Here is a 24,969-nt window from a genome sequence, read left to right as displayed (position 1 = left end):
AGCTTAAGATAGATATTGTGTATAATTTAAGTGTGGAAAATTTTATGGGAACATGGGATGATAAAAAAAGTAGGGAATTAAATTGAATAAGTTATTTAAAAAATTTGGAAAGCATGCTCATGTGAAATCAAAATAATTAAATTACCATGTGCATTGATAAAAAAAATTTAAGTAATTAAATAAGGGGATACAAAAAAAATAATATTATCCCAAATGCAAAATAAAAAGAATCAATGCACATGGGACAAAATTCAAAAAATAAGTTTGATACATGAGCATGTAATACAAAAGTGGAAAAAATTTGGGTAGCTAGGTAAAGCATTTTAAATTATATAAAGTATGTATATGTTAGGTGAGATCTTAGACTAATCAAGAATTCACTTTTATAGTTCACTTAGCCATACATATATCCTCACCCTTGCCTTGACCCATTACAACCTTAAAAAGACTTCATGATGTGTGCATTGGTATGCTAAATATTTGTTGATTGGTTGGATGAAGAACAAGGTTTAGAAAGCATGACTAGGGAAGAGTAGAGTGATTGACCCTATACACTTGAGCGATTAGAGTGATATACACTACCAGTGAGGGTTCAATGCTTGATTCTATGTTCCCTGCTTTCATGAGCTATCTTCTTACAAGTTTACTTGTCTTTTATTGTGTAATTTGAATTAGTAGAATTTGATTCATATTTGTCTTGGAGAACTTATTTACTTTTAACCAAGTAGGTAGAAACATTTTGCATGTAGTTGCATTCACATAGATAGGTTGCATTGCATACTCTCTATCATTCCTCTTCACTCCTTTATAGCTTCTCTTGAGCTTAGCATGAGGACATGCTAATGTTTAAGTGTGGGGAGGTTGATAAACCACTATTTTATGGTTTATCTTGTGCTCAATTGAGTGGTTTTTATCAACTCTTTACCCACTTATTCATATAATTTGCATGTTTTCTATTTTCCTTCCTGATTCTGTGCTATGATTGAAAACATGCTTCTTTGGTCTTAATTTTGCTATGTTTAATCCTCTCTTATTACCATTCGATGCCTTGATATGTGTGTAAGTGATTTCAGAGATTACAGGGCAGGAATGGCTTAGAGGATGGAAAGGAAGCATGAAAAACTGGAAGGAATACAAGGAACTGAAGGAATTGCTAAAGCTGTCCAGCCTGACCTCTTGGTACTAAATTAACTATAACTTGAGCTACAGAGATCTAAATGACGCAGTTTCAGTTGCGTTGGAAAGCTAACATACGGGGCTTCGCAACGATATATAATTTGCTATAGCTTCTCTGAAGTTAGGCGATGCGAACGCGTGAATGACGCGCCCGCGTCGCATCTGCGAATCTCAACCCACGCAAACGCGTGGACGACGCTTCCGCGTCACTTTCCCGTGACCTGTACGTACCAGATTTCAAAATCGGCGATTTCTAGGCTGTTTCTGACCCAGTTTTTGGCTCAGAAAGCACATATTAGAGGCTATAAAGTGGGGGAATCCATTCATTCAACATATACTTCACACAACATACATTCATTCAAAAATCACACTTTTCATAATTTAGATGTAGTTTTTAGAGAGAGAGGTTATCTCCTCTCTCTTAGGATTAGGATTAGAACTCCTCTTAAAGGACTTAGGAATATTTTTATCTTCTTCATCACAGGTTCAATGTTCTATTTATTTATTTTCTCTTTTACTTGTTTATGAACTTTTCATGTTAGGACTTTCTTAATTAATATAATTTGAGGTATCTCAAACTCATGATTGCTTTCTTCTATTTATTGTAAATAATTTAGATTTTTCCCTTTGGCTTTGGTTGATTAATTGGTAACTCTTGAGTTGTCAAACTCATCATGATTGATAATTATTATCTCTGTTGATTAATTTAGATTCCTATAACTCTAGTCTTTCCTTAAGGAGTTGACTAGGACTTTAGGTGTTAAATTAATTTGTCCACTTAACTTACCTTCATAGTTAGAGGTTGACTTAGTGGGAGCGAAAGTATAATTCTCATCACCATTGATAAGGATAACTAGGATAGGACTTCCAGTTTTCATACCTTGCCAAGAGATTTCTTCGTTATTAATTTATTAATTTCTGCAACCCATTTCTCTTGCTCAAAACCCTTTTCAAAACCCAAAACACTATTTTTTATAATCAATAATAAAACACACCTCCCTGCAATTTCTTGAGAAGATGACCCGAGGTTTGAATACTTCGGTTTATAAATTTTATTGGGTTTGTTACTTGTGACAACCAAACGTTTGTGCGAAAGGATTTTTTGTTGGTTTAGAAGCTATACTTGCAATGCGACTATTTTTATAAAATTCTTTACTAGCAAAAATCCTGACGTCATACTTATTAATTAGTACTTCACAAATATTATTGCAATGTTTAAACCATCTTTTCTTTCACTAAAGTCATTTCTCATTATTGATCTAACATCTATTAAGTTTTAAGTATACTAAAAGCACTATAAGAAAGATTGAAATGACAGGAGGAAATATTTCATATTTCATCTCCATTTAACTCTTTGTTTTGAAGTACTCAACAATAAGAAACAAGATTTTAGAAATGACCTAAACTCCTGAAGCAATATTTCATGTCCCATCTTCATTTAATTTTTTATCTTGAACCACTTGATAATAATAAGTGAGTGAAGTGGTAAAAGATGCAAAATAATAAATATAGATATAGGTAAAAGTAGATTGTTAAGTAATGACTACACATATCCTTTAATATGTTTAGAAAGTCAAGACCCATTTAGCATAGTTCATTATAACTCAAGTAGCATAAAGATAAACAAATATTAAATGTAATTACTTTAGTTAATACACTAACAAAACGGTACTTTAACATGTAATGTGTTATCTAATGCTAGGGGTGCATGCATAGCAATATTATTTTAGTTTTTTCAAACATATTTTAATTTTATTAAAATTGTGTGTATGATAAAATCGTTTATTTCCTTTCTTCAAATAACATTTTTATTATGGTAGTAAATGCTAGAAGAATTTTATGTAAACAATAATATTTTTTACCTTTTTTTCAAACAATTTGATTAAAATTGAAGACGGATGGTATGTTTAGTGTAACAGCCCAGATCACCCACTAGCATGATATTGTCTGCTTTGGCACACAAGGCCTCACGGTTTTACTTTTGACGATAAGGATGATAGCCGAAACCCCCCACACTCACTCGTTAAAACGCGTCATGCTAGGGAGAGGTATCCACACCCTTATAAGGCATGCTTCGTTCTCCTCCCAACCGATGTGGGACCTTACATTTAGTGTGACGAACTTTTTTTTTCACATTTATCCAAATTTGTTTCATAGCAAAATCAAACTCTCGGAGTCATTAAAAGTTGTAATATTTTATATTTAAAATATAACTTGCTCATGATAAACCGTATGTAACTGAAACCATTTGGCAAATTTCCACTATGTGTTTTGTCTTTTTAAGAGAAAGAGATCGTATAATTTCTTTTCAAACCCATGGAAGTATATAACCATAAAAACATAGCATAATGAATAAAATATTTTACACCAATTTAAATAAAAACCCTTACAACACAAATAATACATATGAATTTAAAAATAAAGGATAAATACTACAAATGAACCAGCAATGCCATGCATGGTCTTCCTTGGGAAATGCAAGTTTAACCAATATCTGACATTAGTGGTAACACTCATACACACTAAACAAACTACAATAAATAAAGACATAGTATTCCATTAAAAACCAACTCTAAATAGCACCCAACCCCTAAATCTTTAAACCCCAAGTCCTACCAGGCATTGTTTGTAGCAAAGCACGACTATTACAACTTTCTAAGTGATTCATTAGACGGAAATAAAGTTTCTTCATATGCATGGATAGATCTAATTTTAACATGATTATCATAAAAAACCCGATGAAGCCTGTGTCTTGTGCCTTCAATGGGGTTATATCGAACAAAAAAAACTGAGAATAGGCAATAACTTGAGCCCCAACCAGTTGTAGGTGCCTCTCCATAACTTGAATAACATCATGATCAACCATGACAGCTGGCATGTACAAAGTACCTATTCCATTATATGTAAATAGTTGTGACCAGTTAACACCTTCATCGGTGTCGCTTACCTGCCATATAATTGAGTTGTAAGAATAGAATGTGTGATTATTTGATGCCAAACATAGACATCCATCTCTAACCAAAAGGTAACCACAATGAGACATAGCTATAGAAGGAACATAAATTTGGCCAAAAGTCAATGTCATCAATAAGAAAGATACAATATATGGTTGATCACCGTCTTCACGGTCAGCAAGCCAATACACAATACCACTGGATATAACATACGAAGGATCCAATCGTTGCACATATAAAGGACATGAAATCCTAAAATGCCAGTTCTTAGTGAAACTTGTATACATAGATAAAGTGTAAGCAGTGCTATCGGGTTCATCTTTAAAAATAGCAAAATTGCATAATGAACACTACTCGGAAAGTACGCAAAGGCATAAGTAAAGGAACCCTCACAAGAACTAAGTTACAAAGAATCATCTAGTACCCGAGGCATTTGAATAAGTGGATTCCAAATCACCAAGTGGCTTCTTCTTCCAAGGGAGGAGTAACGGATACAGAAGACTTCCATCTCAACTCCAATGAGCTGAAACCAACCGTGTTGGGTTAAAAGAAAAGGCAAGTTCAGGTAGCCGGTTTCTCCGATAACGGCATCAATCTTCAAGATCCAATCCACCGACGTGATTACAGGAGATGGAAATCCAAAGTGAATGAACAGTGAGCAGCCATGCATTTTCCATATCTTTGAGATTTGACTGAAAAAGTCAAATGAAGTTATTGTTTGCCTCCAATAATGGCAAGTAACACTGAAACTAACAATGGTTAGAGCGTCACATAAATAGAGGATTTTATTTATAACTTCATCAGGGAGTTGTGGAACCTCTATTTCTATGGGAGGTATATGACTCATACTTGATCTCAAGATGTAAGAGAAATTTAAAAGGTGGAATATAAAGTATAAGATGGAGTATTTGACAAACTCCAAACAATACCTTATGATGACCAATGCTCGTTGAACTCCATTTATAGAATGTTATTAGGTCATTGAAAGCCAACTATCTTCCTAACATGTAATAAATTTCACAAGTTTTAGGTATTGCATGGTTTAGCTAACATTTAGTGCATAATGACCTTGTAAAATACTAAACAGTGAAAGAGTTGGGATGGATAAATAAAGCTGAGTTTTTAAGGAACAAGAATCAACTTATTATGTTAATTGTTTACAATAAAATTGTATTTTCAGAATTTTTTTTTTACAAAATTCCTCCTAAAGAGTTTAGAATGGTAAACAGATGATAATTATAAATTTGAATAAAGTATTTTTTTGTTTCTGAAATTTGTTTAAAATTTAAAGAATACTCTAAATTTTACTTTGTTTTAATTATATCCTAAAAATTTTTAATTTTGAATTAAATATATCGTTCACAGTAAAGTTGTATGAAAGATAATTTACACAAATATTAATCATTAAATTATTATTATTGTTATTCAAAGCTATGTTGTGTCCAACAATTTATTTAGTATAGAAGAACAAACCTATAAACAAAGAATTGTAAAATTGTGTAAAAAATACTCAGAAAGAGTACATTTAATTGAAAGTGAAAACTTCTCCTAGAATAAAATTGAAACAAAATAAACCTTGATGAATATTTTCAAAACTTTTAACTATTATTGAAACGCAAAAAATGTAACTATCGTATAAATTCTTTATAATCTTATCTTTGTTATTTATTTAATTATTTCCAATATATAATTAGACAATTTTTTTTAAAATAACTATTTATAATTATTTAAATGTTTTTTAAAATAGCTATCATAACTGAGAATTAAGTTAAAAAATATATGGTATAAGCTAATTTACTCAAATATTAAGCATTAAATTATTATATATTTAAAAATAAGAATATAATTAGAATTTTTAATCATTTTTCATAATTTGCATATGATGTGATTATATTATTATTTTAATTTCGAACAAATGTCCCTTTGAAAAACATTTTTGGCAATTTTTTTATAAGTTTGTTCTACTATACTGTATAAATTGTTGGATATAAGACAGATTTAAATAATAATAATAATAATAATAATAATAATAATATTGTAACAATGATTTTCATAAACATGTTCAAATGAATTTTTTTTAAAAGACTAATATTTATAAAAAATGATGATACTTTTGTCAAATTGTTAACAATTTACATGTTTTCTTAGAAAACAAACATTAATGCTTGACATTGACATTTGCCTTTTTTTGGGTATTATTAACTCTAAGTAGCAAAACAATAGATAACTGTAAACTATACTTTCTGTGCATGAAGTAGCTATTTTAACAAATGAGGCTACTTTAAAATATGAGTTGTGAAATGATGGCTTCCATCACAGCAGTAATCAATAGGTTACTTTACTAACCATGGTTGGTTAGTAAATTAGCTAAATTTTTCTTTATAAAAACATCACTTTCACGGACTAAGTTTTGAATTCCAAAATATTATTTTAAATACATTAAACTTAGCTTCTTCAATATTATTTTAAATATATTAAATTTAGCTACTTTGTTTATAATAATAGCATTTTGTGTAAAGAAATTGAAAATAACTTTGCAGTGAATATTGAATTATTGAAATATTAATAGTGTTGACATATAAATGTATGTAGTTTGTGAATTTGTTCTTGTGCTATATTTGAATTCAGCCATTGCTTCTTATTTGTATTTTTTAGCATGCCTATTGGTTAGAAAGATCCCTATTTTTTAAGTTTTTATCTTTTTATTTTTTGTTCATCATACTTTACTTCGTAGAGATATTGACAAACAAAAATAATTTTAAGTAATTAAAAATAAATACCCATAAAAAAATAGTTGATATTTAACCCAACTCAACAAAAAACAATTCTTAACAATTTCATTATTTTAGTAGTTTTTATATAACTTTTTATGTAGTTGTTTTGAATAAATTCTTTGAAATCAAATAAAAGATATATTAGCATGAGATTCACGAAATAACTGTACTCATTAATAAGTTATTATGTACCAAAAGTTTTTTTAATTTTTTAATCTCATTAATTATAATTATTGTTTATGTAACCATTTTTTATATGTCATATTTTATCAAACTTTAGCTTGGGTTGAAATAATTTATGTCATTGGCTAACTATAGATTTTTCAGTTCAGATTTCTTTACCACTTTATTCATTTATCACAGGAACTGAAATTTTAAAAAAAGATAAATAAATAAAAAAATAAAAAAACAAATATGATGAGCAAATTTTAAAAAATCAATAGAAGAATACTCATAATTCACAATATCATATTACTACAAAAAAAAGAGACTACACAAAGATAATAACAAAAAGAAAATCTTTAATCCTATATAAAAGAGACAATTTTTTAAATAATGTTTATTTAACTCATTTTGTGCACTGTAATAAACTATCTTATTCCTAAATTGATTCCGGAACATATAATTATATTCTTTAAATACTAAAACTAATTTTGGACATTATACTTCATTATTGTTGTAGCTTTTTCCAACAACAAATTGAAAAAAATAAAGAAAGACCTAAAGTTGGGCCCAAGAAAATTAAAAATACACACATATGTAAAGTTAAAAAAATACCTTTTGGCCTATCTAAACTAAACGCACATGCTAAAATAATGGCATTGAATTTTCTTTTAGAGTCCAGGAGAATGAAAGAGTGTAACTCCTCTGTCTTTAGTGAGCAAGGCAAACCAAACATTAGAAAGCAAGGAGTTTTAGCAGAAGTACAAAAGAAGAATCTAGACCAGCATCATCTATCCAAGATCCTTCCGAAGAACAAAGCAAGGTTTGCACCATCCATATGAAATGTTCCTATCTCTCTAACTTCTAACCGTCTCTGTTAACACAAAAAGAAACCAAAAAATTTTTTTTATTAATTTTCTATACTTAAATAATATTTTGTACTAAGAGAAAAAATCGTTAGTATATTCTTCAGTGTTGAGAACGCAGTTAGCAACATCATAAAATTTGATGGTGGTGCATGCAAATAGGAATGATGCCAACAGGTAAAAATATGAATCCTTATCAGAGAAGGGTCAAATTGGTGAATGAACCTTGGATGGTACATGTATGGTAATCAAATTTTGCGTTGCAAGATTGTAACCTGGGGAGTTTAGCATCTTTAATTTGATTCTTGTTGGGTCGCTGTCTAATGTTTAGGATTATTATTGGCGTATATTATCTTTTTATCTGTTCTTTGCTCCCTTAATTAATTTATATAGTGGTTGTTGTTGTAGTATTTAAAAAAAGAAAAACTATTAAGTGTCCTTGTAGTATTTTACCTCTTAAGTTTTGTCCTATTGATTTTTTTAACTTTTTGAGAAATTTTAATTAGAATGGAAAGATCAATAATATAAGGCATCCAGATCTTATTAAAATGATTTTAAGTAATTAAAAAAATATACCGATCAAAAGAATAGTTAATTTTAAGATGACTATTTACTTAAATCGGTACAAGTCCATTTCTTACGCTGCAAATAATCGAAGCCTGACTAACTTATGATGGTGCTGTTATATGCTCTCAGGAGGTTTCTGGCAACCCAACAATACTGGATCCAAGGAAAAGAAGCAACTCTGAGGTTTCGACTATATGACGGGCAGGTAACTAAATATATATAATATTATGTCATGTATCGTAAATAGCATGTGAGTTGCAGTATTTAATTTGAACTGTAACATGTAATATAGGGAGACAAAACTCTACTACCGTATTTTGAAGCAATTTATAGGCATGAATTAGGGTCATCATGCTACGCAATTGATGAGTTGGATAATTGCTTAGTGTTAGATATAGAGAGTAAAAATAAACAGAATGCTATAACTAAGGGTTCATTCGAGCTGATTAGGAATTTTTATTTTGTCGGGAGAGGGAATACTATACAGTTTACCTATGCGGGTTTTGGGATTTTTTCATTTCACTTTTCAATGAAATGAACCAACCAATTAAAATTTTTCCTGATAAAAACTTTTATGTGGGGGACCAATTGGACCAAAACATACTGAACAATGTCAAAAGAGAATTTCATCTAGATTACAGCAGCAATAGTGACTCTTCCTCACCTGATGTTATGATACTGTCTGGGTCTGAACCATCTGAGCTTTAAGACTCATCAGATGAGGATGAAGATTCAACAATGGAGGGGAATAACCCTAACAATCCAATAATTATGCCTGACGAAACCAATTCAATCATTGAGTTGAGCGAAGATAGTTCTGAAAGAGAAGAAATAGCTGACCATAGGTAATGTGACACTTAATTTATGTATTTATCCATAAATTTTATTTCTAGATAATATTGAGATAAATTTTAGGATGAAGACTAACAATTTAAACTATCCTCAAGCAGGTACAATCCACAGGTTTCCTATAGAAAGAGATTGAGAAGTACTGACGTGACCAGAAGTAGATTAGTAAGTTCATTCTAAATAATTCATATCAATTTTATACAAACACATCAAATTTTGATTATCCATTTACGATACATAACCTTAATAATTTCTCCTAAAACACTAACAATGCTTCATTTTTTGCAGTACCTGGGAGCTAGTTTTGCTGCACATCTCACTCCATTTGGACATGGTTCAATTTGGCAAATCGCTGGTCCATCATCTAGCGAAGACAACAATGTCTTTTTTTTCATCTACTCAAAAGTCAAGGAAGAAATACAGAGTGGAAATTTGGGGTGAATTGGGCCAAATGTTGTCAAACTTATAACTTGAAGGAAAATGACACCATTATCCTGAAGATGGACTCCTTGTAAAACTGCCGAATAGATCTGACAATTCATAGATCTTAAAGCTTGTGGGTGATTGGGATCCTAAAATTTACATTCACCATATTTTGAACTCATGAAGTGTATTGTTAATATTATAGTGTTTTTAATGTCTATGTTATTATGAAGTGATAAAGTTTGTATGTATAAGTTTCATCCAAAATTTGCTGGTCTTTCTAAGTATAGAGAACTTCATGGATTGAATGGTCTAGCGCATGTTGCTGATGCTGATCTTTACATTCTGACATGATGCAAAATTTTTTTACCTATTTACAATTTACATATTCAACATGTATTGAAAAAATAGATTCAGCAGTAATTGGGTAAAATATAGTGAATGCACCATTCATTATATTCAAAAAACATAAAGTTTCCGTATACAGTGACAATGAGAACAGAGTTATTATTATAAAATATATAGTTAAACTTACTCTACAGTAAATCAACTAATCAAAATTTTGTGCCATTAATGTCAAAATTGTGTATTCAGAAAACTGCGTATTTGACTCTCAAATTGACATGAGAGAGAGCCAATAAGATCCAAATGTTTTTGAAATTACTTTATCTAATAAAAAAAATAATCAGTCAAATAGAAAATCATGACTGACTTTGTAGTGTACATATATCCTTGTCATCATTTTAACAAAGAATGAACTTTTTTAATACCTAAGCTACATTAGCCATTATAGACAAAATGCACCTAGGAAATCCATCAAAACAAAAGAAATGGCCAAAAGATCACTTCCAACCTGTTCAATATAGATATATCAAGAAAGTACAAATCAATTCAACAACACATGAATATTCAGTCATCTAAATACCATAAAGCATTCACTTGGAAAAACCACATAAGTTAAGGAATAAACTAAATTGTGGAAGGAGAAATTTTTATATCATTAAAGAGCTACTGTATTTTATTGAATTTTAAATAAATAAGAACAAACATAAAGGGCTAAATAGCTAATTTTTCTAGTGGCTAAGGATATTGTGTCCACACCCTAGCACTTAATCTATTACATAAGAAAGATGCCCCAAAAACAATCCAAACAACTTATACAAAACATGAAAACACACACATATTCACATCCACTACAATCTAATGCATCAAATGCTATTACATGGACATAACCAAAATACCTAATGCCTTAGATTAGTCCTAATCAGTAGCTCTAGTTAACTGCCATGGGCAGCCACCTCAATTAACCCCATGTCCAGAGGAGCCATCATTCCCTGAGCCACGAGACTCATCAGCTTAATCAAATTGCAGCCTCAAGAATCTTCTCAACCTCTTCAACGAAGGCTTCACATCTTTCTTAGCATCAAGAGAGCCTCGATTAAGGCCAACCACATACTCCTAGTGTAAAAAATTGCATGAAAATATAAACCTAATTAGAGGGATAATTAATAAGTTCAAGTCAAAGGAACTTGATCAGAACATTAAGCACCTTGTCAAAAAAAATTGGCAACACTACTCACCTCGTCACTTTCATCAACTTCATCAAATGAATTTTCAGAATTATCCACTTCATTTAACTTATCCACCACAGCATCAACATACTTTCTCTTGAGGAGAGGACACTATTAAATGATACAACATATTAGGTTCAATTTAAACACAACTCAAAAAAGGGTGAAAAGTAATACAGAAAAAATAATAGAAGAAACTGCAAGCATGGAACTTTAGCATCTTCATCAGCTCCCAAGTCAACAACACTTGATTTTGGTTGGGTACATTGAGGCGAACCAGCAAAGAGCTCAGAGCAGCTAGAAGGAGTTAATCCCAAATTTGGTGATTTGGTAACCTTAGAGGGTTCCCCAAATGATCCCTCTCCTTTTGGTACAAACCCAGCCTTGGATAATACAAAGCACATCCGATATAAGACATGAATAAAGATGGAACAACAAAAAAATGAAAAATATAAGAAAGAATTTATTAAAATAAAACAATAGGTGAGAATTCCGTTTTATACCTTTTCAGGACTCACATCTGAACCAGAGCTCAAACATTCCAACTATTGCAGCATCATCACAAACACGCCTCACTGGATAAGTCCTTTTGAATTTTTCCATCCCAACAGGCCTACTAAGAACCTTGAACAACATAGCTTTTCCAACAATTTCTTGGAATATAGGAGGAGACTGTGTGCCAAACACAACTTACGAATAATATAAAATAGATACAACAGAAAAAATGAATCGGTAGAAACCGAAGGATAAGAAAACTCTTTAATAATAAAATCAGCACATAAAAAGAATATAACATTCGAGTGACTTACATCAACATCCTTAAGATGTTGTTCAAATAGCTGGGCCAAGTCTTATTCAGTAGGTAACTTGCCTCACGATCAAAGAGGACAAAAATAGAAACACCAGTGGAATCCTCAACCAACACCTTCACTCTAAACCTGGATTTTTTTAAGATACACATAAATACTGGCCTAAGGTTAACAACTACGCAGAAATAATTTACTATTTAAGAAAGCACAAAGGAAGCATTGTAAAATATTTATACCTAGGAGTCACATTTGTAACATGGATGTTGCAAAATTAACAAAAGTAAATCCAAGATTCTGCCTGAATACCTCTGCCACACACACAAGCAAAGTACCACCAAGGATCATCCTCAACTATTTTTGCTATCTTCGCTAGTACAACAAAAGTTCCAGCCTAAAAATATAAGACTAGGTCTATAAATGTTAAGACATTATAACTAAAGATAGTTGTAATACAAACTAAAACGGAAAAACTAAAATAAATACTAACAGTATAGTATTTTCAAGTACAAAAGAGGACAAAAGCATTAATATCGTTCCAAAACAAAGTAGTATTTACTAACGAATAGAAAAAGAAAATTTTACACAAATTATCAAGAGTAAACATGATAAAAAATTAAACTGGTTCCAACTCGGTTGTTATCATCAAGCGACTTCACAGTACACCTAGGTGTGAGCTTCATAAAATTTTCTTCTATTCTGATATTTTTTTCAGATCCAACAATGCCAATGGGTTGGGATGCACTAACTCGAGATGGAATAGAACTGTTAACAAATACAGCACCAACTTAAATAAGTAAACAATGACAACAACAACAACAAAAAACACAATAGAAACTACATGTACAAAAATACCTTTTCCGAAAAGCTGCCACCTCTGGGATGTCAAGATTAAATCCAAGCTTTGATGCAAACATAACATCCTGAAGTCCAACTCTACCTAAAAAATATATATATACATTGGTTACAAGAATATAGTGGTAAAACCAAGTGAACTTGGATATCTGACACACCTGAAATGAAATTTACATGATACAAACCTCTAAAAACCTTAACTTTGGCAAGCTGTAAAACCACAACTGGCTGTTCAACCCAGAAGATGAAAATCGATTAAGTTCGTCAACATATTCATCAAATAAGGCACACTGAATCCTGTGACTGAAAACAACCAACAAAATCACCTACACTATAAGAAACTTGACTATACAAACACACCAAAAACAAAAAAGAATCTCAATAAGAGGAAGAGGTAGAAATTAAAGAATGCTAACTCATTTTCAACAAGTTCCATCACAGCCATCTTCATCTTCTTTCCATCTTTATCATATTATTTCTCTTCCGACACAGAGACCAACAGACCCACCACATCTGAAATAAATATTAAAAAAAAGTATTAGGAAATAATGACAATAAAGCAACATTCTACAAATCACAAAGAAACAAGACTGCAATCATTCCAGACAAAAAAAGTATGAGCAAATAGCACAACATACCAACTAAGAAATTGGAATCCGCTTTGGTTTCTAAAATTTCAGTGAATGGAGAGATTATAAGAGTAGATTTTGGAATAAAATCGCAGGAGTTAAATCTCAATTTGGCCCCTGAAATTTGGCCTGATGCTCAGAATGACCCCCACAATTTTGTTGGCCCCAATTAAAACCCCCAAATTTATAATTGTGGCTCCAGCTTGCCCCTGTGATCATCTCCGTCACTGGAATGCTGATCTAACGCAATTGCATGACATGTTGGACACTAATTAAATGACGGCGCATTAGTTTCGCACGCAAAACCTTTGGAAACCACATAGTGTAAGGGTTTTCTTGATGTTTGGCAACTTATGATCGTCATAGTGGAAAGAAAGAGAGTTTTAACCCACAAAAAACTGAAACGGTGTGGTTTTCAAAGGGCTTGGGTGCAAAACCAATGCGCCGTCATTTAAGTAGTGTCCACCGTGTCATGCAATTGCATCAAATTAGCATTTTGGTGACGAAGATGATGGCAGGGGCAAGTTGGAGCCACAATTGCAAATTTGGGGGTTCTAATTGGGGCCAACGAAATTGTGAGGGTCATTCTGAGTATCGGGCTAAATTTCAGGGGTCAAATTGAGATTTAACTCAAAATCGCAGATAGCATCCCTAACAGTGGTCCTAAACTGGAAAATCAACTTAACTGATGCCTAGTGGCCCTATAAGATCCTTGGTTTGGCACAACAGAGAAGAGCTTCATTACATATACTCGACCCTTGGAGAGAAGTTGTTTGAACCTGTAAATCATAGTCTTCTGAACAGTAGCTTGTATCTTGCACCCCTACCAATCAACATAAATTATACTAAAAATCTGATAAATGACAAATCAAATACAGAGAAAAACAAATTTAAATGAAACAAAATTTCAGACCTCAATATAAAAAAGGCAAGAAGAAACACATCTAAATACAAAAAACAAACATCCAAAAAATTCTAATAGATTTAGACCACTATAACTCACAGATTTATCAACCAAAATCATCTCCATGGAATTTGGGAGAAGCTGACCAGTGAAAGTTAGAACAGTCTAAAGCCTAATCACCCTAACTTTGAGGTTCCATGCTTCCTTATCAGGATTAATCTTATTAACCATATCCATGACAGTTGTAATATTGAAATGCAATTAAAAGGATGAAAGAGAAAATAGATTTCAGTCAATCAAACAGTAACTAAGAAACACATACAACAGCAACATGAATGTGAGAAAAATCTGCCATGATCAATGGGTTCTGCATTTATTTATAAACACAAATCAATTGAGTAATTTGAATTTTGAAATCCATAGAACCATTATTTTGGGAGGGAAAAAAAGAAGCAAGATAGACATTTGAAAGATATTGATGTTGATTGACCTTAGATATCAATCAAAAGATATTTGCGGGTCCCACTAAATAATTCTATATATAGGACCTAAGCTAACAACAATTGATACACAAATAAAGTGTATAAATAGAAAGCTATATTAACCCTAAGTTATCTTCTATATAAATTGTAAGTTAATAGGAGAAGAGAGGATGGGATGAGAAGATGATGAGAGAGAAGACACAGGCAACAAAGACAACATGAGGTAACACCTAGAGATAAGCAAAAACTAAAAATAAAAAGAAAACCTATGCATAGATTTAAGAGTGGTAGACTGATGAGCGGATATTTTATACGCTTTTTGGGGGTAATTTCATGTAGATTTTAGTATGTTTTAGTTAGTTTTTAGTAGATTTTTATTAGTTTTTAGGCAAAAGTCATATTTCGGGACTTTACTATGAGTTTGTGTATTTTTCTGTGATTTCAGGTATTTTTTGGCTGAAATTGAGGGAGCTGAGCAAAAATCTGATTCAGGCTGAAAAAGGACTACTGATGCTGTTGGATTCTGACCTCTCTGCACTCGGAATGGATTTTTTGGAGCAACAGAAGTCCAATTGGTGCGCTCTCAATTGGGTTGGAAAGTAGACATCCAGGGTTTTTCAGCAATAGATAATAGTTTATACTTTGCGTGAAGATAGATGACGTAAACTGGCGTTCAACGCTAGTTCCATGTTGCAGTCTGGCGTTCATCGCCAGAAATAGGTTGCAAGTTGGAGTTCAACGCCAGAAATAGGTTACAACCTGGCGTTCGACTCCAAAAACAGTCCAGGCACATGAGAAGCTTAAGTCTCAGCCCCAGCACACACCAAGTGGGCCCCAGAAGTGGATTTCTGCACTATTCATCTTAGTTTACTCATTTTCTGTAAACCTAGGCTATTAGTTTAGTATTTAAACAACCTTTAGAGACTTATTTTGTATCTCATGATATTTTAGATCTGAACTTTGTACTTTTTGACGGCATGAGTCTCTAAACTCCATTGTTGGGGATGAGGAGCTCTGCAGCGTCTCGATGAATTAATGCAATGATTTCTGTTTTCCATTCAAACACGCTTGTTTCTATCTAAGATGCTGATTCGTACTTAACTGTGATGGATGTGATGATCCGTGACACTCATCACCATCCTCACCCCATGAACGTGTGCCTGACAAACACCTCCGTTTTACATTAGATTGAATGAGTATCTCTTAGATTCCTTAATCAAAATCTTCGTGGTATAAGCTAAAACATTTTGGCGGCCACTCTTGAGGATCCAGAAAGTCTAAACCTTGTCTGTGGTATTCCGAGTAGGATTCAAGGATTGAATGGTTGTGACAAGCTTCAAACTCGCGATTGTTGGGCGTGATGACAAACGCAAAAGAATCAATAGATTCTATTCCGACATGATCGAGAACCAACATATGATTAGCCGTGCTGTGACAGAGCATTTAGACCATTTTCACTGAGAGGATGGGAAGTAGCTATTGACAACAGTGACGCCCTATATACAGCTTGCCATGGAAGGATCCTTGCATGTTTGAAAGTGAGGAAGCATTATGTTACAGGATCGACCCTTACTCACGTAAGGTATTACTTGGATGACCCAGTGCACTTGCTGGTTAGTGGCACGAGTTGTAAAAAGTGTGATTTATAATTTCGTGCACCAAGTTTTTGGCGCCGTTGCTGGAGATTGTTTGAGTTTGAACAACTGACGGTGAATCTTGTTGCTTAGATTAGAAAAAATTTATTTTTTTGGTTTAGAGTCACTAGAATTGCATTTTCTATTATTCCTTTTTAAAAATTTTTCTTCAAAAAAAAATTATTTTTCTTTATTAATTGTTAGTTTTTTGTGAGTTTAGTGTCTTGTTGTAAGTTTGGTGTCAATTGCATGCTTGTCTTTGTCTTTCAATTTTCGAATTGCATGCTCTTTATTTTTCCTTGATCTTCAAATTGTTCTTGTCAATTTTTCTTGTTCAATCTTTGGTTTTTCCTATTCTCTGTGTTTTTCGTGTTTTTCTTGTGCATTTTCAAAATATTAGTTTTAAAATAAAATTTAGCTATTAAAAATACTTCTTTAAAACACGTTACATTTATAGCTCAATTGGCTAGAGCGTTGGTTTATGTTCTTGGTAATTGGGTATCTTCTTTTTAAAATCTTTTTCAAAAATAATTTTTCTTTAATTGAATCTTGTGCCAAACTTTAAGTTTGGTGTTTTCTTGTTAATCTGTCTTTAATTTTAAAAAATTTTATTGTATTTTTTAAATTTTAAGTTTGGTGTTCCTTCTTTTGTTCTTGTTGTTCTTGTGAATCTTCAAAGTGTTCTTGAGTCTTCTTTATGTTTTGATCTTAAAATTTTTAAGTTTGGTGTTCCTTGGTGTTTTTCCTCCAAAATTTTCGAAAACAAGGAGCATTAGATCTAAAAATTTTAAGCCTTGTGTCTTTTGTGTATTTTTCTCTTTCATCGAAAAATTCAAAATTCAAAAAAATATCTTTTCTAACTATTTTTAAGCAATTATTTCGAATTTTTTTATAAAAATTTCAGATTTCAACTTTAATTTTAAAAATTATAGCTTTTTTAAAAATATTCTAACCACTTTTTCTCTCCTCATTTTTTCGAAATTTTTTTAAATATTTTAAAATCTTTTTTATTTTATTTTAATTTTTATTTTATTTCATTTTATTATTTCAAAAATTATTTTTCTTATATAATAAAATAAATAAAATAAATCCACATCATTTTCCTTTCTCCATCATGGACCTAAGTGGAAATGAACAGCCCAGAAGGACTCTGGGGTCATATGCTAACCTCACTACTGCTTCATATGGAAGTAGTATATGTATACCCTCCATTGGAGTTAGTCGTTTTGAGTTGAATCCTCAGCTCATTATCATGGTGCAGCAAAGTTGCCAGTATTCCGGTCTTCCACAGGAAGAACCTACAGAGTTTCTGGCACAGTTTTTACAAATTGCTGACACAGTACATGATAAGAAAGTAGATCAGGATGTCTACAGGCTATTACTGTTTTCATTTGCTGTAAAAGACCAAGCCAAGAGGTGGTTAAATAACCAACCTAAGGCTAGCATAAAGACATGGAAACAGCTGTCAGAAAAATTCCTGAATCAATACTTCCCTCCAAAACGGATGACACAGCTAAGGCTGAGCATCCAAGACTTTAAACAAGGAGATAATGAATCCCTTTATGATGCCTGGGAGAGATACAAAGAGATGCTGAGAAAATGCCCCTCTGAAATGTTTTCAGAGTGGGTGCAGTTAGACATCTTCTATTATGGGCTTACAGAGAGAGCTCAGATTTCTCTAGACCACTCAGCTGGTGGATCTATACACATGAGAAAGACAATAGAAGAAGCTCAAGGGCTTATTGATACAGTTGCCAGAAATCAGCATCTGTACCTAAGCAGTGAACCTTCCATCAACAAAGAGGCTAAAACAGTAACTGCTGAACTCAGTCTTGCAGATCAAGCTGCTGAATTCAATCAGCAATTAGATTTTCTAACAAAACAGTTAGCCGAATTCAATGAAATATTGCAAGAAACAAGAATGGCTAATATGAATATGGAAGTGTAGTTGAAGCAAACAGAACAGCAGTTATCAAAACAAATAATAGAAGAATGCCAAGCAGTTCAATTAAGAAGTGGAAAAATATTAAATACCTCACTTCAAGGCAGCAGGAAGTCAAGAAATGAACAGACTGCTACCCAAAATCCCTCTGAGGACAGTCAGAGCCCAGAGAGGAATAATTCTGGCGCTCAAACGCCAAAAAATGGGTGGAAATCTGGCGTTGAACGCCCAACCCATGCTCAGTCCTGGCGTCCAACGCCAGAAACAAGCAAGGAACTGGCGTTGAACGCCCAAAGGAAGCTCAATTCTAGCGTTCATGCGCCAGTAACAGGTAAGGAGTTGGCATCTAACGCCACTTCAACTTCCACCCCTGGTATTCAAACACCAGTGGGGGATCAGACACATACAAGTGCTGATAGCAACTCCTCTAAAAAGGCTTCTCAACCCACGGCTGTGGGTAATAAATCTGCAGCAACTAAAGTTGAGGAATACAAAGCCAAAATGCCTTATCCTCAGAAACTCCGCCAAGCAGAACATGATAAGCAATTTGCCCGCTTTGCAGACTATCTCAGGACTCTTGAGATAAAGATTCCGTTTGCAGAGGTACTTGAGCAAATTGTAAAACCCGATTAATTAATGGCTAATTAACCCATAAATGAGAATTTATTCTAGAAAGCCCTAAATGTGATTTTTATGGCTAGATGTGATAGAGGAGATTGAAACGAGAATTTCGGTACCAATTTTATAGAATTCGGACCAAGATTGGACCGACCGGGCCAACCGGACCCAAAATGGGCCCTTGGCCCAACATAACTAAACCAAAACCCTAGTTTTCAGCACTCTCTCTCCTCATTACACACTCACACACGCTGAAAAAGAGAGGAAATAGGGGAAGAACACTCTCTCAAACTTCTATCTCTCACTTGATCTTCAAACCACCATAACTTTTGATCTAGAGCTCCGATTGCCGCTCCGTTTGTAGCCACGCGTTCACCACGAAGAGCTCTACAAAACCCATACAATCAATCTTGAGGTAAGCCACGTTTTGCTCTTCGAAATTCCAGCCTTATTTTCGAGTTTCATGAGCAAAAATGTTGAGATTTTGGACTCTTTGATGTTACAGGACCCAACTCTCTTGAAGGAGAATGTTAATCTTGCCTCCTTGGACCTTGGGTATGGTAAGATTCTCAACCCTAGTGTAATTTGTGGTTCTATGATGTTTGTGTTTTGAGATGTTGTGTATGGGTGTGATGATTGTGGCCTAAGTTGTGTATATGTGAATATTGGAGCTTGATTGGGAATATTGAAAAGCTTGGAAAGGGTTTGGTGGTGAAAAATCTGTTCTTGGAGGTATTGAGGCCTTGAGAGCTTGAGGAAAAGTAGTTTGGAAGTGCTCCGGTTGAGCTTGGGAAATCGGCTAAGGTATGGTTTCGGTTTCCCGTATCTAATATGTAATGTGGTAGGAAATACTTAGGTTAGAGGCCCTAAGATAGGCATTGAATGGTTTATGTTGTTGAATGATTGAGATATATGATGTGGTCATATATGTGATGATGATTATTGATGCCTTGGTGGTATGATGTATGAGAAATATACATGTTGTGATATATGCTTGATGATTGGTTGTGGTTGAATTGTGGGTTGAACCATGTTGATGGTGAGTATGATATTGATTGTGTACAATAATGATTTATTAGAATTGGTGTTGTTGAAAATTGGCATGAAGAAGAGTATATGATATGTCAATGTGTTTGGGTTTGAACCACTTGGGTGAAGTGGGTTAGAATGATGGGATAGTGATTTTGGTAAATTGAGATAATGTGTCAATATGTGAGTTGAGGATGCTTGATGTTGAATTTGATATATTTTGATTGATTTCAAAGAAAAGGGATGAAATTGGCATGTTTTGATTGATTTTGAAAAGAGTTGAAAATGGCTTGTTTTGAAAATAGCACTTTGTGGTTTTGTATGAAAAATATAGTTTTTGGGCATACTTTGACGGGACATAACTTGGACTACAGATCTCAGTTTTGTGCCAAATTTGTTTAGACATGAAATTAGATCCGGGATGTTCATGCCATTCGAAGAACGGGTGAAAAATGATTTAAAATGAGAAAGTTATGTCCGTTGGAAGATTGGGGTTTGAATCTGTAAATTCTGCAGCTTTTAACTTAGAAAATTTTTAGCAGAATGACCCCTCGTGCATAGGCGCACTTGGCGCGTATGCGCCGTTCTTCCAAAAAACGCCATCCACGCGTGCGCGTGATGTGCGCAGGCGTGCCGATGTACTGCACCCAATGCCCAGCCATTTTGCCAGAGAGTTGTGCTAAAACTGTGCCAGCTTTGTGCCTGGGGCACGAGAGTAACCACGCGTACGCGTGGCTGACGCGTGCGCGTCGATTGGTAAATTTTCAATCCACGCATTAGCGTGCATGACGCATACGCGTCGATGAGTTTGAGGCCATCCACGCATGCGCGTGGAGTGCGCGTACGCGTGGCCCTGTTTTCATCCCAAAGTTGATTTTTGAGTTTTAAAAGCCAAATCTCATACTTCTAAGCCTCCGATCTCACCACTTATGTCTTAAATCATTATGATATGCCTAGCAATTAGAAAAGGAGCTAGGCGATGTGGTAACTTGCGAGTGAAGTAAGAGAAAAATGAATTGATCAATGAGGATCAAAGATGATTATGTGAGAGGCGGAGGATGGCGGTGGAAGTGCTTGTTATGCCATGGGCCGAAAGGCCGTAATTGTTAATGAAATGGCTGGTTATGGATTTAACCGTGAGCTAGATGGCTGGTTATGGATTTACCTGTGAGCTGGATGGCTGGATTATTGCCGTGTTACGGCGGAGCCATGATTATGGCTAAGAATAAAGGCATATATATGCTGTTGAATGAATTGTGAATGTTGCACTTCCATTATCGGAGATGAGAGTTTCCCTGGGAGAAAGCAGTGGCTAGCCACCACGTGCTTTAGGTTGAGACTTGAAGCTCTTTTGACCCTATGTCGTCAGGGTGGCTGGGCACTGTGAAAGCCCCGGATGAGCTCACCCCCATAAATATTCACCAGTGAGGGTGATGGATATGGATCATGATTATGATCAAGTTTATATTGAGTATAACTCGAGTTGGGGAGACACGACAGAGGGACAGTCCAATGGTTAACTACCAGGACTTGTCGGGTTGGCTCTATAACCGACAAATGATATCATCAGCCACTAGGGACAGGCATTCATCATATGCATACTATATGAATTGTTTGAGATTGCCTATTTGTCTGCATTTTACTTGCTAATTGTCTAAATGCCTTATTTGCTCCTATTTTTATATTTCTTGTTTGAATAATTGTGTTTGCTACATTATACTCCTGCTGGTGGTTGGGAGGTCTAAAGGAATTGGAAAGGGAAGTATTAGTTAGACTGAAGAATCTTTAGTCAGATGCCCTTTTATGGTTTAGCTTGTTTATAAGCTTGATGTTATCTGGAGGAAGTTCTAGGATTGCCTTTGGCTTTCCTCTGTTATTATGTATTATATATGTGGAAGTTGTTACCATGCTGGGGACCTCTGGTTCTCACCCATGCGGATTTTGTGTTTTCAGATGCAGGACGTGAGGTTTCTCGCTGAGGCCTGCTGGAGACTTCTGGATTAACGAAGATCCTTTGTTCTTGGGGACTCCGTTTTAGTTTATATGTTTTGCTTAGATACTTTTATCTCCATTAAATAATACAAACTGTGATGACTCCTCTTTTGGGAGATTTTGGAGAATAGGTTTCTGTATTTGTGTCCCTTTGGGTTTCCTTTGGGGTTTCCTTATTTTATCATATGTATATATATTGCTATGCTCGGACCGGTTATCTTCGCAGCCGGATTTTGAGTCTTGATATTCCTGTTTTTGACACTCCTTTGTATATATATAATCTCGCGTTGGTTTATCCTTGTTCGTTACGTTATCGATCGGAGTGTTGCGCTTTTGAGTTGCGATTTTTGTTTACCCCTTTTTTTTACAAAGGCTCCTAGTTATAATCAATCATTCATACTACTATACGTACTAAATTTTTATTTTAGAGATCGTAATACCTTGCCATCTCTGAATTATGACTTAAGCATAAGACTCTGTATGGTAGGGTGTTACACAAATACCCTCTTATGCTAAGTTCATGAAAGAAATCTTAAGTCATAAGAAGGATTGGAGGGAAACTGAGAAAGTTTACCTCACTGAAGAATGCAGTGCAGTCATTCTGAAAAGCTTACCTCAGAAGCTTAAAGATCCGGGAAGATTTATGATACCATGCACGTTAGAAGGTATTTGTACCAAGCAAGCTCTATGTGATCTTGGGGCAAGTATTAACCTAATACCTGCAGCTACTATCAAAAAGCTTGGGTTGACCGATGAAGTTAAACCAACCCGGATATGTCTCCAACTTGCTGATGGCTCCATTAAATACCCATCAGGCGTAATTGAAGACATGATTGTCAAGGTTGGGCCATTTGCCTTTCCCACTGACTTTTGGTGCACAAGAGTGAAAATGGAAACCCTTACTCTCTTCTTTACTTCAGATGTGTTGTGTTATGTTTGTGAGTGTGGTGTGCTTATGGGTTCATTAATGGAGTGTTATATATGTTGGGCTTGGGCCCAACTTGGGCCCGATCCAATCTGTTAGCATTTTTGGTATGTTTGCCCTAATTTCGGGTCAAACCTTTAAAATTAATGCCCAGTTTTCAATTCTAAATGTTTTCCTAAAGTTTTCTACTGTTTTTAATTATTCTTGCACAATACTAGACAGACTTAAGCTGGTACTGTTGGTTCGCATTTTTATGCGATTTTTCATAGAAAATTACATTTTCTAACTCAAAAAAATCTACTAAGTCCAAAAATCATATTTAAATTTTCTAATTCACATTCTAAATTTGTAGATCCTATTTTGGGCAATTTAATTATTTAATTAATCGGTTAATTTATCACGGTTCTTACATTCTCCCCACCAAATAAGAAGTTTTGTCCCTAAAATTTAGTGATTACTTGAGAATAACTCGGGATAATCCTTCCGCATCTCGTACTCCAACTCCCAAGTATGTTCTTCAACTCTTGCTCATTTCCAAGCCAATTTAACCAACTAACATTCCTTTCCTCGCAGTTTCTTCACACTAGTGTCATCGAGACGCACAGGTGTTACTTGAAACGTCAAGTTCTCAGTCAACTCGACCGACTCGGGTCCTAACACATGAGCCGCATCCGACATGTACTTACAAAGTTGTGACACGTGGAATACATCATGCAAGTTAGACAAGTGAGGCGGCAAAGCTACTATGCCACCGGCACGAATCACCTCAGAATCTCAATGGTCCAATGAATCTTGGATTCAGCTTCTTGGTCTTAATTGCTCTTCCAATCCCAGTTGTTAGAGTAACCTTCAGAAATACATGCTCTCCAACTTCAAATTCCAACAGTTTTCTTCTCTAATCTACATAACTTTTCTGTTGCCTCTGCGCAGTTAGAATCCTCTCCCGAATCTTCTTAATCTTCTCAGTAGTATCTGCTACCAAATCAGGACCCAAAACACTTGCTCCACCGGTTTTATACTAACACAGTGGAGATTGGCACTTTCATCCATACAAGGCCTCATACGGAGCCATCCCAATGCTCGCATGAAAGCTGTTGTTGTACACAAACACCACTAATGGCAAGTAATGGTCCCAACTTCCCAGTTGATCCAAAACACATGCTCTTAGCATGTCCTCCAACGTCTGAATAGTTCTTTCTGACTATCCATCCATTTGCGGATGATATGCCGTGCTGAGACACAGTCTCATACCGAAAGTTCTTTGGAAAGCTCCCCAAAACCTTGATGTGAATCGGGGATCATGGTCTGACACTATGCTCGATGGCACTTTGTGCAATTTTAGAATCTCCTTGATGTACAACCTTGCCAATTCCTCCATAGAGTAGTTCACTCAGATATGCAGAAAATGAGTGGACTTAGTTAACCGATGCACGATCATCCAAACCGCATTAAATCCTGACCTAGTCCTTGGTAAACTGGTAACAAAATCCATTACAATTCCTTTCCACTTCCATTGAGGAATCTCAAATGGCTGTAACATTCCCAACGGTCTCTGGTGCTCTATCTTCACCTTCTGACACGTCAAACACTTGGATACAACTGTAGCTACATCAACCTTCATCCCAGGCCACCAGAACATCTTCTTTGGATCGTAGTACATCTTCATACTTCCTGGATGAATAGAAAACCCGCTGTTGTGAGCTTCTGACAATAACTTTTGTCTCAAACTCCCGACATTCGGCACGTAAACTCTTCCCTTATACCTCCACAACCCTTCCCCATCCTTAGTAAACTCTCCATGCCTCTTCTTG

General features: G+C 34.4%; 1 protein-coding gene across 1 annotated transcript; it reads right to left on the bottom strand.

Moving 5' to 3' along the window:
* Window positions 1-11,127: 11,127 nt before the first annotated feature.
* On the bottom strand, window positions 11,128-23,836 carry LOC130966880 (uncharacterized). Its single transcript, XM_057891703.1, has 11 exons — window positions 23,716-23,836; window positions 13,512-13,516; window positions 13,189-13,231; window positions 13,004-13,088; window positions 12,781-12,913; window positions 12,484-12,542; window positions 12,214-12,280; window positions 11,889-12,014; window positions 11,555-11,725; window positions 11,352-11,453; window positions 11,128-11,229 (listed from the first exon to the last, which is right to left on the bottom strand). Exons 1-11 carry the CDS (start codon window positions 23,834-23,836, stop codon window positions 11,128-11,130), a joined length of 1,014 nt encoding a protein of 337 aa, XP_057747686.1.
* Window positions 23,837-24,969: the final 1,133 nt, after the last annotated feature.

Source organism: Arachis stenosperma, chromosome 3 (assembly GCF_014773155.1).
Source record: "Arachis stenosperma cultivar V10309 chromosome 3, arast.V10309.gnm1.PFL2, whole genome shotgun sequence".
Lineage (NCBI taxonomy): Eukaryota > Viridiplantae > Streptophyta > Magnoliopsida > Fabales > Fabaceae > Arachis > Arachis stenosperma.
Note: the sequence above shows the minus strand (reverse complement) of the source record. Positions and strands in the feature narration are given on the sequence as shown.